Below are 13306 nucleotides of genomic sequence, written 5' to 3' on the forward strand. Positions count from 1 at the left end.
TCGGGTTTTCCTGGTTGTATTCAGATGTCTTCTGCAGCTGTCTTAGCTGGAGTGATGGGAGGTTCCACAAATCCTGAAGAATTTGTGGCGGGGGGATAAGACTGACAAGACGTTAACATCATTCTTTAAAACATCCTTACATATCTTACAGCATTTCCATGGTTTTTGAAGCACTTTGCATTAAAAGAAATCCTATTAGGTAAGCCAGCTGCAACAAGCTATTAATTATTGTTGTGTGCCTTCAAGTCCTTTCTAACTTGGTTAGAAGGAAGGTTTGTCCAGAGAGGGCTGCCCAAAGTCATCCAACGGATTTCCATGGCTGGTTAAAAGCAGATCTGGGTTAGAAGATTGGACTAGGACTTGCTTCCAGGTCTGCTGTTAGCCATGAAATGGGATGACACACACACACTCAATCCTGACCTACCTCACAGGGTGGTGTGAGGATAAAGAAAGGAGGAGAGACAGAGAGACTTGCATCAAAGGAAAACTTGTGATGCTAAATGTAATCAGGAAACTAAACCCCTTGATGGCTGACAGAATGAGATATGTTGATGGGGTAAATCAATTTGATGAGGTAAAAGCATTTATGAACAACAATACTAAAATTGACACTTATACACAAAAGAGTGTTAAATCTTTTATCAGAGGTTGCTTAAAAATGGATTGTGGGTATTAGAGAAAGCAATTGTGGGGGAATAGCGAGTCTGGTAGCAGATTTATTTATTTTAGTATGAATGTGAATTAAAATCTTCCTCATGGAGTATCTAGATGGGATAATATAGGCATTTGAGAAGTAGGATGAGGTTTTGTGGGTCAAATAAACTTTGGGAAAGGGGCTATGTGGGTCTGCTAGGCTTCTGTTTGGCTGTGCATTGACAGGAGCAGGATGCTGGGTGCGATTGCTTAAGTACTAGCCATGGTTGGTCAGAGGTTGTCATTCAAACATGCACACACACACACACACTGTATGTATTTCCTGTTTGGAAATTAAAACAAAGGGGCTGTTTCTGGACCAAGGTGATACAATGGGATTATTCCTTGCTTGCTTTGGGAGATGGGGTAAGGAACGACTAACCTTGACTGCTTTCTCGTGGAGCAGAATGGAGGGTGAGTACTGGCAGCACAATGGCAGGGTGGCCAGAAGGAAGCTAAGTACATAAAGACATAGACCCTATTTCCCACCCAGTCTTTGCAAATTGCAACAATTTAAGTGCAAATTGCAACAAGCTACTGCTCTGTTAGGTGAGCTGGGGATTAACACCAAGCTCTTTCCCCTTCCCTGAGCCCCCCCAAAACTGGGGGATTTGCACCCTCCTCCGTTTCTCGGAGAGAGCCCCCAAACACCAAAAACTCAGCTCTGGGAACTCTCTTGATCTAATGTTTGCATTTAATTTAATGCGATTCATTGTTTGGAGGACTGGCTGAGAATTTTATATACCCCTTCCCTTAAACTACAAATCCCACATGTTTACACAGGATGGAAACATGGCAGCTAAAGTGGCAGCTATACTTCTGTGTTATGAAAGGAGCCCCAGAAAGGGGTTTTTCTTGGCTTTTTTCTGAGGCTGAGAGAGGGTGACTTGCCCCAAAGGTCACCTAGCATGCTTTTTTCCTCTTCCTGGTGGAGCGGAGATTCGAACTCTGCTCTCCAGGAGACCTAAAAGTCCAATGCTTCCACCACAAAAAGAAAGAGAGAATGAATGAAGAAAGGAAATAAAGAATGGAAAAAATAATGAAAAGAGTGAAGAAAGGAAAGGAAGAAAGAAAAAAGGAAGGGGGAAAAAGGAAAGAAATAATGGAGGAAAGAGTGAAGAAAAGAGAAAGAAGGAAAGAAATGTAAAGTAGGAAAGAAAGAAGGAAGGAAGGGGGAAAAGAGAATGAAGGAAAGTGGGGGAAGGAAGGAAATAAAGAAAATGTAGGAAAGAGAATGAAAGAAAGATTGAAGGAAAGAAGGAAAAGAGTCTGACTTCTGCCTGCAGTGACGTCAGTGGCTCGACCGCAGAGGAGGAGATGGAACGCTGGCGGCGGAGTCGGTGACGTCACCGGCGCGCTTTAGCCAATGGGGAGCGGCCGCCAGGGCCCGTCCGGCAGCGAGGCGAGTGTTGGAATGCGGGAAACACCGGCGGCTGAGGCTCTGTCTTGAGGCGCGTCCTCGTGAGCGCGCGCCCTTCCTTCCTTCCCTCCCTCCGAGGCGCGCTCCCGACCCCTGAGGTGAGGGGGGGGACTATTGGGGGGGGGCTTGTTTTAAAGGGATGTGAGGGAAGAAGAGGGAATGGAGTCAAAGGCTAAAAAAGACTCTTTTGGGGGGAGGAGTTAATTTAAATGGTAAGGGGGGGAGAAATGTGGGGAGGGGTCCGGTGTTGGGTAAAACTTTGGGGGCAGCCTGAGGAGGAGAAAGGAGGCGGGAACGGGATTTGGGGGGCGGCTGGGGACCCTTGAGAAGGTTTTGGGGTGGGTTTGGGTATTTGTGAGGTTTTTTTGGGGGCTTGGGGCAAGGCATGTGTGGGGAGGGGAGGGCATATGGGGGCGTGAGGACTAGTGGGGAGACACCAGCAGAAAAGGGGTTGGGTTTCCACAGCTTTGAAATGGGGGGTTGATTCTTGGGGGGATGATGGAAAAATGGGGGGCAGAGGAAAAGTGGGGGTCAGGGCAGTTTTGGGGAGGAGGGGGTTGGACCCCCAAAACCCCACATTATTTTGTTGTTGTTGTTGTTGTTCCATTGGGGATTGGGGCTCATTGAAGAAAATAATGGGTTTCATTGGGAGGTGGTCGACGGATCAAATATGGTCGCTAGCCGATAGTGCAGGTTTGGGCAAGACATGTTGGGGACTACAGCTCCATACTCCCCGGTCGGCTAGGGCTGGCTTTAAGTCCTCTGGAGTAATAATAATAATAATAAGGCTATCAGAGCAGCGTACAAATGGTTTACCTTCCCTAAACCTTGTTAGGAAAATAAAGACCATAGGCTCACCTCCCAGAAAGGAAAGTTAAATGTATAATTTTTCAAAGCAAGAGGAAGGTAAGTAAAGGGGGTTGTCTTCGTATTTGCCTCATGAAACCCATTCATGGACCTTTTATGGAGCCACAGACCGCAAATTGGGTCCCCCCCAGAATTCACCATATATATACTCCACTATAAGTCGACCTCGTTTATAAGTCAAGGGCAGGTTTTGGGACCAAAATTATGGATATTGATATGACCCATGGATAAGTCGAGGGTAAAACTTAGGGACGATGTAATGAAGGATGTAAAGGTCAAAGCAAAGGAAAATATTACCAAAGAGTTACAAAATCCCAGCAAGACATAACTATTTGTATTCCTGCTAAAGGCTGGATGGATGAGAGAATAGAAAGCAGTCAGTGCTTCCTGGGCAGATTAAACTCATGCCTTTTCCATATATATATATATATGTATGAGAGTTAAAATACAGTATTTATATTGACCCATTAATAATAATAATAATAATATGATTTATTTATAGCCCGCCTTTTCATGGGGAATCAAGGCAGGTTACAACATGTAAAAACAATGTGTTGCATATCAAATCCAATTAAAATATATCCCCTTCCAAACCTCCCACCCCAAGTTATAAACCAAAATTAAACAAATTACAATATAAAACATAATGATAAAATCATTATAATGATAAATGATAAAATCATTATAATGGATAAATCGATTCGGATTTTTTTGGGTCGATTTTTAAACCTAATTTTCTAGACTTATACATGAGTATATACATCACTGAGATTTAGTACTGGAGGGTGCCTCTGATGTAGGGAATGTGGATGGGAAAGACTTAAGGGCTATTGTTTTCTTTTAAAAGTAGGAAACCAAGCAAAACTGGGCTGGGAGGGAGGGAGGGAGGAGATTCCAGGGATGCTTCCCTTCCCGTCCTTCCGGTTTGCACTGAATTGTCTTTTCCCTCTTTCTCTGCAGCTCCTAGATCCCTTGCCAGGAAACTTGAGGAGTCGAGAGCTAACTCTCCTCTTGCAGGGGAGCCATGTCTACCTTCCGGCAGGAAAATGTGGAAGACCACTACGAAATGGAGGAGGAGCTTGGAAGGTGAGCTGCTGTTGTAGTTACTACTGTTGTGTGCCTTCAACTCAGTTCTGACTTATGGCGACTCTAAGGCGAACCTATTGCAGGGTTTTCTTGGCAAGATGTATTCAGAGAGGGCTTTGCCTTTGCCTTCCCCTGAGGCTGAGAAAGTAGGACTTGCCCCATATCGCCCAGTGGGTTTCCATGGCCGAATGGTGATTTGAACCCTAGACCCTCTCTTATCAATTTATCTCTCTGTCGCCACTTTCTTGTAGAAACACAGACAATACCCCTGCCTGGGACAATGTTGGGATGGTAGTCTTTCAGCATGTAGGGCCAGAGCAGAACTTGTGACCTAAATCATACTTTTGCCCTCTTTAGCAAATTTACCTCCTAGCCATTTCTCCTAGAGCATCCAGAGGAGTATTTCAAGTTAAACAAAAGGTTGAGGGGAGTGATTAATTCTTTAAAACAATTAAGATTGTGGGAGACGCAGCACTCCCACGTTTCAGTGAGAGAGAAAGAGAAAGCATGCTTCTCTTAGGGAAATGCATCTCCAATAATCCCTCGCTCTTAACTAGACTCATGGGACTTGCAATTCTGCGGAGGCAAGTTCTCACAATCAGTGCAGCTATGAAGTCACCCTCAAATTTCTCAAGAGAAGCTGGTGAATCATGTCCGTTCTTGGTCTGTGTCACAATCTCTAAAGATTGTTTTGGGACCTTTTCCTGTCTTGAGTCATTCTGGCCCTGCATCAGAAGCCTTGCAAGTCTACCTCTTAGCATATTCAGAGAAGAACAAGTGTGTGTGTGTGTGTTGTGAAGCAAACCCAGATCTTGTTCTTCTCACAGGCTCAGACACTATATTCTTTTTTTTGCTGATGGCCTGCAGAATTGAAACTTGTCTGTTTGCTTTTGTTCTGCTCCGCTCCAGCCTTATATGGAAAGCCCCATTGCCAGCATGATCTCACTTTTGAAAAATGTAAATAACCAATCCTAGTTAAAATACCCCCAATGCTTGCATCTTTATTCTGAGATTTTTCTTTTTTAAAAGAAAGGTTGTTCTCATAGTATTCCTCATTTGGGGGGAGAACGGGAGTATTTCTGGAATCTGTGTCTGTATCAAATTGTTCTTCCCTCTTCTCTCTGTGGGACGAGGACTCCGCATTTCCATTGCCACAAAACCAGGAAATGCTTTTTCTCTCCTCCCTCCTGCCTCACAGTGTCTTCTGGCAAAGAGTCCTGATGCCTGACAAAACTGCAAATCCTAGTATTCTGTAGGATAGAGCCTTGGCAGCCAAAGTGGTGCCAAATTGTATTATTTCTTCAATGTAGATGCACCCTCTGCCTTCACTGTCTGAGGTTTTGGTCAGTTCTTCCCTCCCAAATGTTTCTGGAGGGTCTTGGTCTCATGTGAGGTTTCATGGGCTGCATCTGACCCACTTCTTGTACAAGTGGGGAATGGGGTTCTAGATAAATAAATCTGAGATTCCTTCTCTATCTCTCAGTGGGCAGTTTGCGATTGTGAGGAAATGCCGGGAGAAGAAAACCGGCCTGGAATATGCGGCCAAATTCATCAAGAAGCGCCGTCTCTCTTCAAGCCGCCGGGGGGTGAGCCGGGAGGAGATAGAGAGAGAAGTGAACATCCTACGGGAGATCCAGCACCCCAATATCATCACCCTTCATGACATCTTTGAGAACAAGACGGACGTGGTCCTGATCCTGGAGCTGGTGTCCGGCGGGGAGCTCTTCGACTTCCTGGCTGAGAAGGAGTCTCTGACAGAGGAAGAGGCCACCCAGTTCCTCAAGCAGATCTTGGACGGGGTTTACTACCTGCATTCCAAACGCATCGCCCATTTCGACCTCAAGGTGAGATTTTTCACCTGCACATACTTTGTGACCTAAAACACATTTGATATATCTTAGATTTAGGTAGATCCAGGTAGTCTGACAGACCACATATCCCTGTATGAGCCTTCCTGGACCCTGAGATCCTCAGGAGAGGGCCTTCTTTCAGTTCTCCCACCTTCACAGGCACAGCTAGTGGGGATGCCGAATGGGGCCTTCTCAGTGGCTGACCCTAAGCTTTGGAATACCCTTCCTAAAATGGTTACCTTCTTGCTCTTCTTTCATCATCAGGCAAAGGCTATTTTTAAATCCCAACAAGGAAAGGGCTTCTACGAGGGCACTGTACTGCTTTAAATTATACTGTTTTTAAACTGCTGATTTGTTAAAAACTGCAATGCTCATATGCTTCTCTCCTGTTTTTCTTCCTCCCAGCCTGAAAACATCATGCTGCTAGACAAAAACGTGCCCAGCCCTCGTATCAAACTGATTGACTTTGGCATTGCTCACAAGATCGAAGCTGGAAGCGAGTTTAAAAACATCTTTGGCACCCCGGAGTTCGTAGGTATGTCTGGGGAAAGAAATGTTTGGAAAACAGAACCAACTTGAGAACTGGAGGTTGTTTGTTGGTTGTTTTTCTTGTGTGTGCTTTTACTGTGTTGTTGAGGAGTTGGAAATTAAGCAAAGTACCCCCAGTTTTGTGTGGAACAGTAGCAATAAGGAAGGACTCTAGGGGCCACAAAAACAGCCCCTGGAGCCATGTGCAATCCACATGTCTGGACTTATCCCATCCCTGACTGAGAGTGAAAGATTTCTGAGCCCAGGAATTTGGCCTGAGTACCAGAACTGGATGGCATTTCCTGTCCTTCTATACACAAAAATCAACTCATGGTTACACCAGACTTTCTTTATTTTAGTACTGCAGTTTGGGGTTTAACTGCTTTTGCTGTTACAGTCAAATAACCGGAAGTCCCAAATCCTCAGTGCTCAAGTGTGAGCAATTTGTGACCTTCATTGAGCTGAAACCCTGCATGCCCTCAGTAGCCTAGCTATTGTGGACTGATGATGGGAGATGTAGTCTGGCAACATCTGGAAGGCCACAGATTGTCATTCCCAGATATAATAACAATTCTTTTCTTCTCTTTCTCTGTCTCCAAAGCCCCAGAAATAGTCAACTATGAACCTTTGGGCCTGGAAGCTGACATGTGGTGAGTAAAATAAGCTTCATCTAGCTCTGGCTTTATAAATGGCAAATATGCCATAAAGCTGTATCATAAAGCTATACCTCAGTTAACAAACTAGATGTGTTTTTGGAATGAGAGGCATAAACTTTGTTATGTGAGAAGGATCCTCTTTGTCAGAGGCTCTGTTAACTGAAGTTTTGACTTTTGATGGATAGCATTCCCCCTGCGGTCCGTTTGCCCATTTACTTCATTATAGCCTTCTGTGACAGGCAGTGGTAGTCCAGTCTATCCGCCCACAATGCAGTCTTCCTCTTTTCCTCCTATCCACCTTATCAAGCATTACTGAATGTCATCCCATGCATGATATATCCAAAGTACAACGGTCTCAGTTTGGTCATCTTGCCTTCTAGGGAGAGTTCAGGCCCATTCGTTTGTCCTTTTGGCAGTACACCTTCTCCACAGAACTCTCCTCCAGTGCCACTTTTCAGATGAGTCAATTCTCTTCCTATCCACTTTCTACACTGTTCAGTTTTCACAACCATTCATAGAAATAGGAAATGCAATGGCCTGGACAATGTAGACTATAGCATTCAGTGATATACAAACAGTGGATAGAGCTGGTGCTGTTAAACAGAGAAATGTTGTGGTTTTGCCATGTATATAAAGCCAGGTGCATTTGGGCTGTTGATGACATCTTCTCCCCCTTTTTCTTCTCTAGGAGCATCGGAGTCATCACATATATCCTGTGAGTATTTTAGAATATACAGAATATCTGTGCAGGAACATTGCACAAAACATCCTCCAGTGTAAAAAAAAATGTTGTTCTTTTAGGGGTAAGGTTTAAGATTTCCCAAAGTGGTAGGCACATATTGTCTGCACTGGTTTTAATTTTTGGAAGCCACCTTAAATCCCAGGATTGGGAAAAAGATGAACTATTGAATAATTAAGCAATCACTCAGAGTGTCAGTCATGGCTGCTGAGAGTTTGGTGTCAGTGGCCTACAAAGCTGCAGGTAGCTGAGATGGAGTTTTTCATCTGGGCAGGAAAGTGTGTGGCCAGACAGACTTTGGAAGCAGAGAGAAAAAGACCTCTCTGGAAGTACAGTGGTGCCTCGGGTTACGAAAGTAATTCGTTCCGCGGCCGCTTTCGTAACCCGAAAAGCCTTCGTAAGCCGAATTGCCATAGGCGCTAATGGGGAAAAGCCGCGTTTCGTGCGAAAAAGCGCCGAAAAGCACCAAAAATTTTCTTCGTAACCCGAAAATACATTCGTAACCCGGAACAATGATTTCCAATGGGATTTTTTCGTATCCCGAAAATTTCGTAACCTGGGTATTTCGTATCCCGAGGTACCACTGTAGAGGGTTAAACTGACCTTGGGATGTTATCCCATATAAAGCCCAAAACAACTTGAAACCATTTAACTGAAACCCTGCCTTTTCTTAATAATGCTTACCCTGAACCTTAAGATCCTCTTCAGAAGCACCGCTCCCTGTGTTTCCGCCAAACAAAGAGAGGTGGGTTTCAGTTTTGGAGGGACTCTTTGGTATTAGTCCCTAGCTGTAAAATATTCTCTCCAGACACTTACCTGGAACCTTTCTTTATGCTCCTCTGCTAAGTGAGAACCTTTTTATTTATCCAGGCTTTTTAACCCTCACAGACCTGACCTGTGAGATAAAGAAGTGACCCTGTAATTCTTTAGTTTATGTTTTGTAATTCTTTAATTTATGTTTCCCTTTTTGGTTTGTTTTTTGCTTTTAAACTAAAATTTCCCTTTACCTGCAGCCTAAGTGGTGCATCCCCCTTCTTGGGTGAAACGAAGCAGGAGACATTGACCAACATCTCTGCCGTGAACTACGATTTTGATGAAGAGTATTTCAGCAACACCAGTGAACTGGCCAAGGACTTCATTCGGCGTCTGCTTGTCAAGGATCCCAAGTACGGCGCAGGGGTCACTGGGGAGGACAGAGTGTCATTTTGGTCTTCATAGAAGTGTTCAGATCTTGAGTTTCTGAGATGCAGCTGAGTGCTTTCTCTAAGCCTGGGGTGGGATTCGTGTGTCATAGACTTCTAGTGTTCAAAGGGGCCCTAGAGGCCACTGAGTCCAAACCCCCCCCTCCAGTCATTGCAGGGGCTCCATCATCCCCAGCAAGTAATTTTTCATTTCTGTAGGGCAGTATCTTGGTGAAGCATGTCCTCGGCCTGCTGTCCCTACTCAAGAACCACCCCTTAATAGTAATGGGAACCCAAGGCAGGATAAAAAGCAAATAAATAAATAAATGCATTTCTGTATCATTTCAGGAAACGAATGACGATTGAGCAAAGCTTGGAGCACCCATGGATTAAGGTAAAGGGTTTCAAGCACTTCTGCCCCATTCTTTGGCCAGAAGGACTCTTCGCTCATGGAATTTATATGGCTAACTGAAATGACTAAAAATGTCACCAAATGCTTTTTGAGGAGAAATAGGGAGCATTCCCCCACACACACATTTCTGCCCCCTCCTGGGCCACTTTTTTCAACAACAGGAAGAGATCCAGAAGTCAGTGACTAGATCACTTCCTGTCTTGAAAAAAGTGGGTCTTATGGCCGTGATATGCATTCCAGTTTTCAGTACCTAACAAAGTCTTGGGTAGGCCCAGGAGTGCATCCAGTTCCAGATCAGAGCATTGAGGGAGGGATGCCAGGGTGATCGAACCTACATTCCTCTGAGATTGTGCCCACCCTTTGTATCCCCTCCTCAGGTGATCAAGAGGCGGAACGTCCGTAATGAAGACAACGGGAAGAAGCCAGAGCGGCGGCGCCTCAAGACGACCCGCCTGAAGGAGTACACCATCAAGTCCCACTCCAGCATGCCCCCCAACAACACCTACATCAACTTTGAGCGCTTCTCCAAGGTGATGGAAGAAGTGACAGTGGCAGAGGAGAGCCTGAGGGCTCTGCAGCAGAGCAAGAAGTCCTTCCGGGAGGACATAGAGGCTCTGCGCTCCATCTACGAGGACAAGGAGCTCTGGTACAAGGAGGAGAACGAGGCCATCAGCCAAGACCTGCGCCAGATCCGGCAGGAGATGCAGAAGACAGAAGCCCTCAAGCGGCAGACCCAGGAGGAGGCCAAGAGCACCTCTCTGGCCGCCAATGGGCTGAAGCGACGTTACCGGAAGCTGGAGAACCGCTACGAGGCCTTGGCCAAACAGGTGGCATCCGAGATGAAGTTCGTGCAAGAGCTGGTCCGTTCGGTGGAGCTGGAGAAGATGCAGAGCGGGGAGGGCGACTGCGGACTCCGCTAACCCCCAAGTCTTCCTGGGGCCCCTTGGAAAAGGGGGGGAAGATATGTGGGGGACGGGAGTAAGGTTAGCCTTTCAGTTCTGTTTTTTCGGGGTCTTTCTAGTGGAGCTCCTCAGCCCTACATTTCATGGGACAGAAAACCCTATTAACGCGCCTTATTTTAATCGCTGGTGTGGCTGCTTCTAAGAATACGTAACTCATCATGCAGTGCTCCAAGAATATATAGCCCATCATGTGGCACTCCTGGAGAGATCCTGCGCTGTGGAAGAGATCATTGCATGCCTGGAATGTGTATTCTCTTTGCATTTGAAAATGGAACCGTGCACTTATTGAAGTGATATTATCTCATGCGGACTTTGCTTCCTGCCTACCTCGACAGAGCGGTGTGTGGGTGAAAACTCACCAGCCAAAAGGACCTTTCCTCTGTTATGGATGGAGAGCATCCATGGAAACACTTTGTGTACTCCCTCTTGCTAGATGGCCTTCCAACTCCAAACTGTGAGGCTGATAAGCTCATTCTGCCTTATTTGCAGTGTTTCTGAATGTGGAGCAACTCCTTTTGGGTCTGCTTTGGAGGACTGAGGACAAACCTGACCTGTGAGATAAAGATAAACCTGTGTCTCCAGACCCATTCCAAGGCACAGTCTAGTTGTCCCACGCAAGATTATCTCTTCCCTGCATTGGCTTTCCTTTGCTTATTTCTTGCTCCAGACATATCATCATCTCAACAATCCAGAACCCAAAAATCTTCCTTTCATGTTTCCCCCAAAGTGTATCAGGCAGGGAAAAGAAAATTACAGAGGGCTTTGGAAAGGATTTAGGATTACACCTGGCCTCAGGTTCTTCCTGGGTTTATTTTCAGGTGCAGAAAAAGTTTCCTGAAACGTTTCATAGAGGCCTCAAGGAGCCCTAGTCTCTTTCTTTTTTAAAATGACCCCCCCCCCTTTGCCTGGCAAACAAGGACATTTGAACTGGTTTCCAGTTTTTGGCTGATTTGGGCTTTTGATCTTAAGGACAAAAATGTGCCTGTTATCTGTTGGGTTTCGGTTCCAGGACCGTCCCCCCTCAATGGATGCTCAAGTCCTATTATATACAGTGGCATAGTAAAATGGAGTCCCTGGTATAAAATGGTTTAAGCAGGGTTTGCTTTTGGGAATTTATGTATTCTTAAAAATATTTTCAAGCTGTGGATAGTTGAATCCACGGATGAGGAGGACCGACTGTAGTTTGAAAACGAAGAGGTCAGGATGGCAGGGGGTCCCCTTGAATTTCCCAGACTTCCAAGCGCATGTGTGGAAGTGACAGGGGAGTTGTGTGGACAAAAGGCACATCGTTTTGAGGCTGAAGTTTGGGTATGTGTGGAGGCTCATTGGCATCCAAGTGATCTACCTGGACTTGAGCTTTCTTGGGCGATGCTTTGGAGCAATTGAGCTTGTCTTGCCAAAAAGGGAGGAGGTCTTGCGATGGGTTTGACTTTTCTCTATTTCTGCCAGCCAGGGATAGTGCAGAAGGGAAGCTAAAAACCATGAAAAGGGAGACTGCTTTATTTCAGCATGAATTTCCTTCCGCCCGCCTCTTCAGGTACACCTGAAATATCACCTTCCAGACATTTAAGCATGACTGGGTAAAGGCCTAGAGAGAGGAAAAATGGAAATACAGTAATTCAGGGGAAGGATGAGCTTTCCCCCTTGATCTTTCCTGGGGGAAAAGGGTTTATGGAATATTCTCTTTTAGAACGAAGACAAGTATTTAAAAGAAGGTGTTCATGTATTTACACACACACATGTATTTTTAAAAGCATTGTAGCAGGTGGGATTTTATGTAAGACTATGCACAGTATTTAACGTCATTGCAGTTTTTGGTTCTTTTAATAGGAATGAGCGCTTTGTTTGCAGGGCATTATGGAGGACTGGAGGAGACAAAAGGAATATTCTTTGGTTGTTGTTGTTGTTGTTGTTTTTGCCAGCTCCTCCGAAACTAGGAAAAGAAATTCCTTACAGTTCAGGATGTTTGAGTTCCATTTGTAACTAAAAAATAAAATTTAAAAAAATGCAATTTGTAATTGAAAAAAATCTCTGTACTTTTAAATACATCAAACGTAACAGTTTCAATTTATATGTAGATGTTTTCTTTATTCTTAAAGTAAGTGATTTCCAGTCTGTAAAGGATGCTAATATTTCATTTCCTTAATTTTTCCAAAGCTTTTAATTTCTCCCCCAGAAAAAAAAAGGGGAGAAAAACTGTATTGTTTTCTCATGGCTTTAAATTAATTTTCTGGAAGCTTTCCCTCTCTGGATAGGATTGCAGAAGGATATAAATGGTAAGCCTGGCCATAAAACCTCAGAGTAATGTATAAGATGAGAAAGATCTGGCTAAGGAGATTTTATTGTGTAAGTAACAAATCTTAGACTTGACATACCTGAAAAGTAAGAACATTTCAGAGTATGTAAGAATTACCCTTTTGCCTATGCAACTTTGATGGTAATTCATATATTAAGACATGAGGCCTTTTGTTATGGGGTGACCTGCTTGGTTTGAGTAGATGCCTCTTTGCCTTATGGAGTAGAAGGCTCTCAGCAAAGCTAGGGTAAGTGAAGGTTGGACTGCACCTCCCAACATCCCCAACCAGGACACTCAACTGGTTTCCATTCCTACCTTTAGGGTTTCAAGAGGGAGCTTTAGCCTTCCCAGTTGAGGGCCCAGTGGTGCAGGATGATGGGGTTTGCAGTCCCAAACCCACCTACAGGAGCCATTCCTCCGCTGCTCCCCCTCACGACTTTAGAAGGAAGTTTCCAGACTATAGAAGAAGGGAGAAGGCTCACTTGTTGGCATTTTCCATTGTAAGGAGTCCTAGAAATCAAACCAGAATTGCTGATGTCCAGATTCCAAGGCCTCCCTTTGGAGTGCAGTTCCAAGGGTTCTGAGTTCAAGTCACAGCTGGGAAAGATTTTGCCTT

At 44.8% G+C, this 13306-nt stretch overlaps 1 protein-coding gene across 1 annotated transcript; it reads left to right on the forward strand.

Annotated features, from left to right (window-relative positions):
• The first annotated feature begins 1864 nt into the window (after window positions 1-1864).
• DAPK3 (death associated protein kinase 3) lies at window positions 1865-12461 on the forward strand. Its single transcript, XM_042479953.1, has 9 exons — window positions 1865-2211; window positions 3941-4066; window positions 5550-5910; window positions 6322-6451; window positions 7046-7094; window positions 7789-7815; window positions 8853-9005; window positions 9369-9414; window positions 9810-12461. Exons 2-9 carry the CDS (start codon window positions 4005-4007, stop codon window positions 10350-10352), a joined length of 1371 nt encoding a protein of 456 aa, XP_042335887.1. The 5' UTR covers window positions 1865-2211; window positions 3941-4004; the 3' UTR covers window positions 10353-12461.
• Window positions 12462-13306: the final 845 nt, after the last annotated feature.

This window comes from Sceloporus undulatus, chromosome 7, assembly GCF_019175285.1.
Source record: "Sceloporus undulatus isolate JIND9_A2432 ecotype Alabama chromosome 7, SceUnd_v1.1, whole genome shotgun sequence".
In the NCBI taxonomy this organism is placed as follows: domain Eukaryota; kingdom Metazoa; phylum Chordata; class Lepidosauria; order Squamata; family Phrynosomatidae; genus Sceloporus; species Sceloporus undulatus.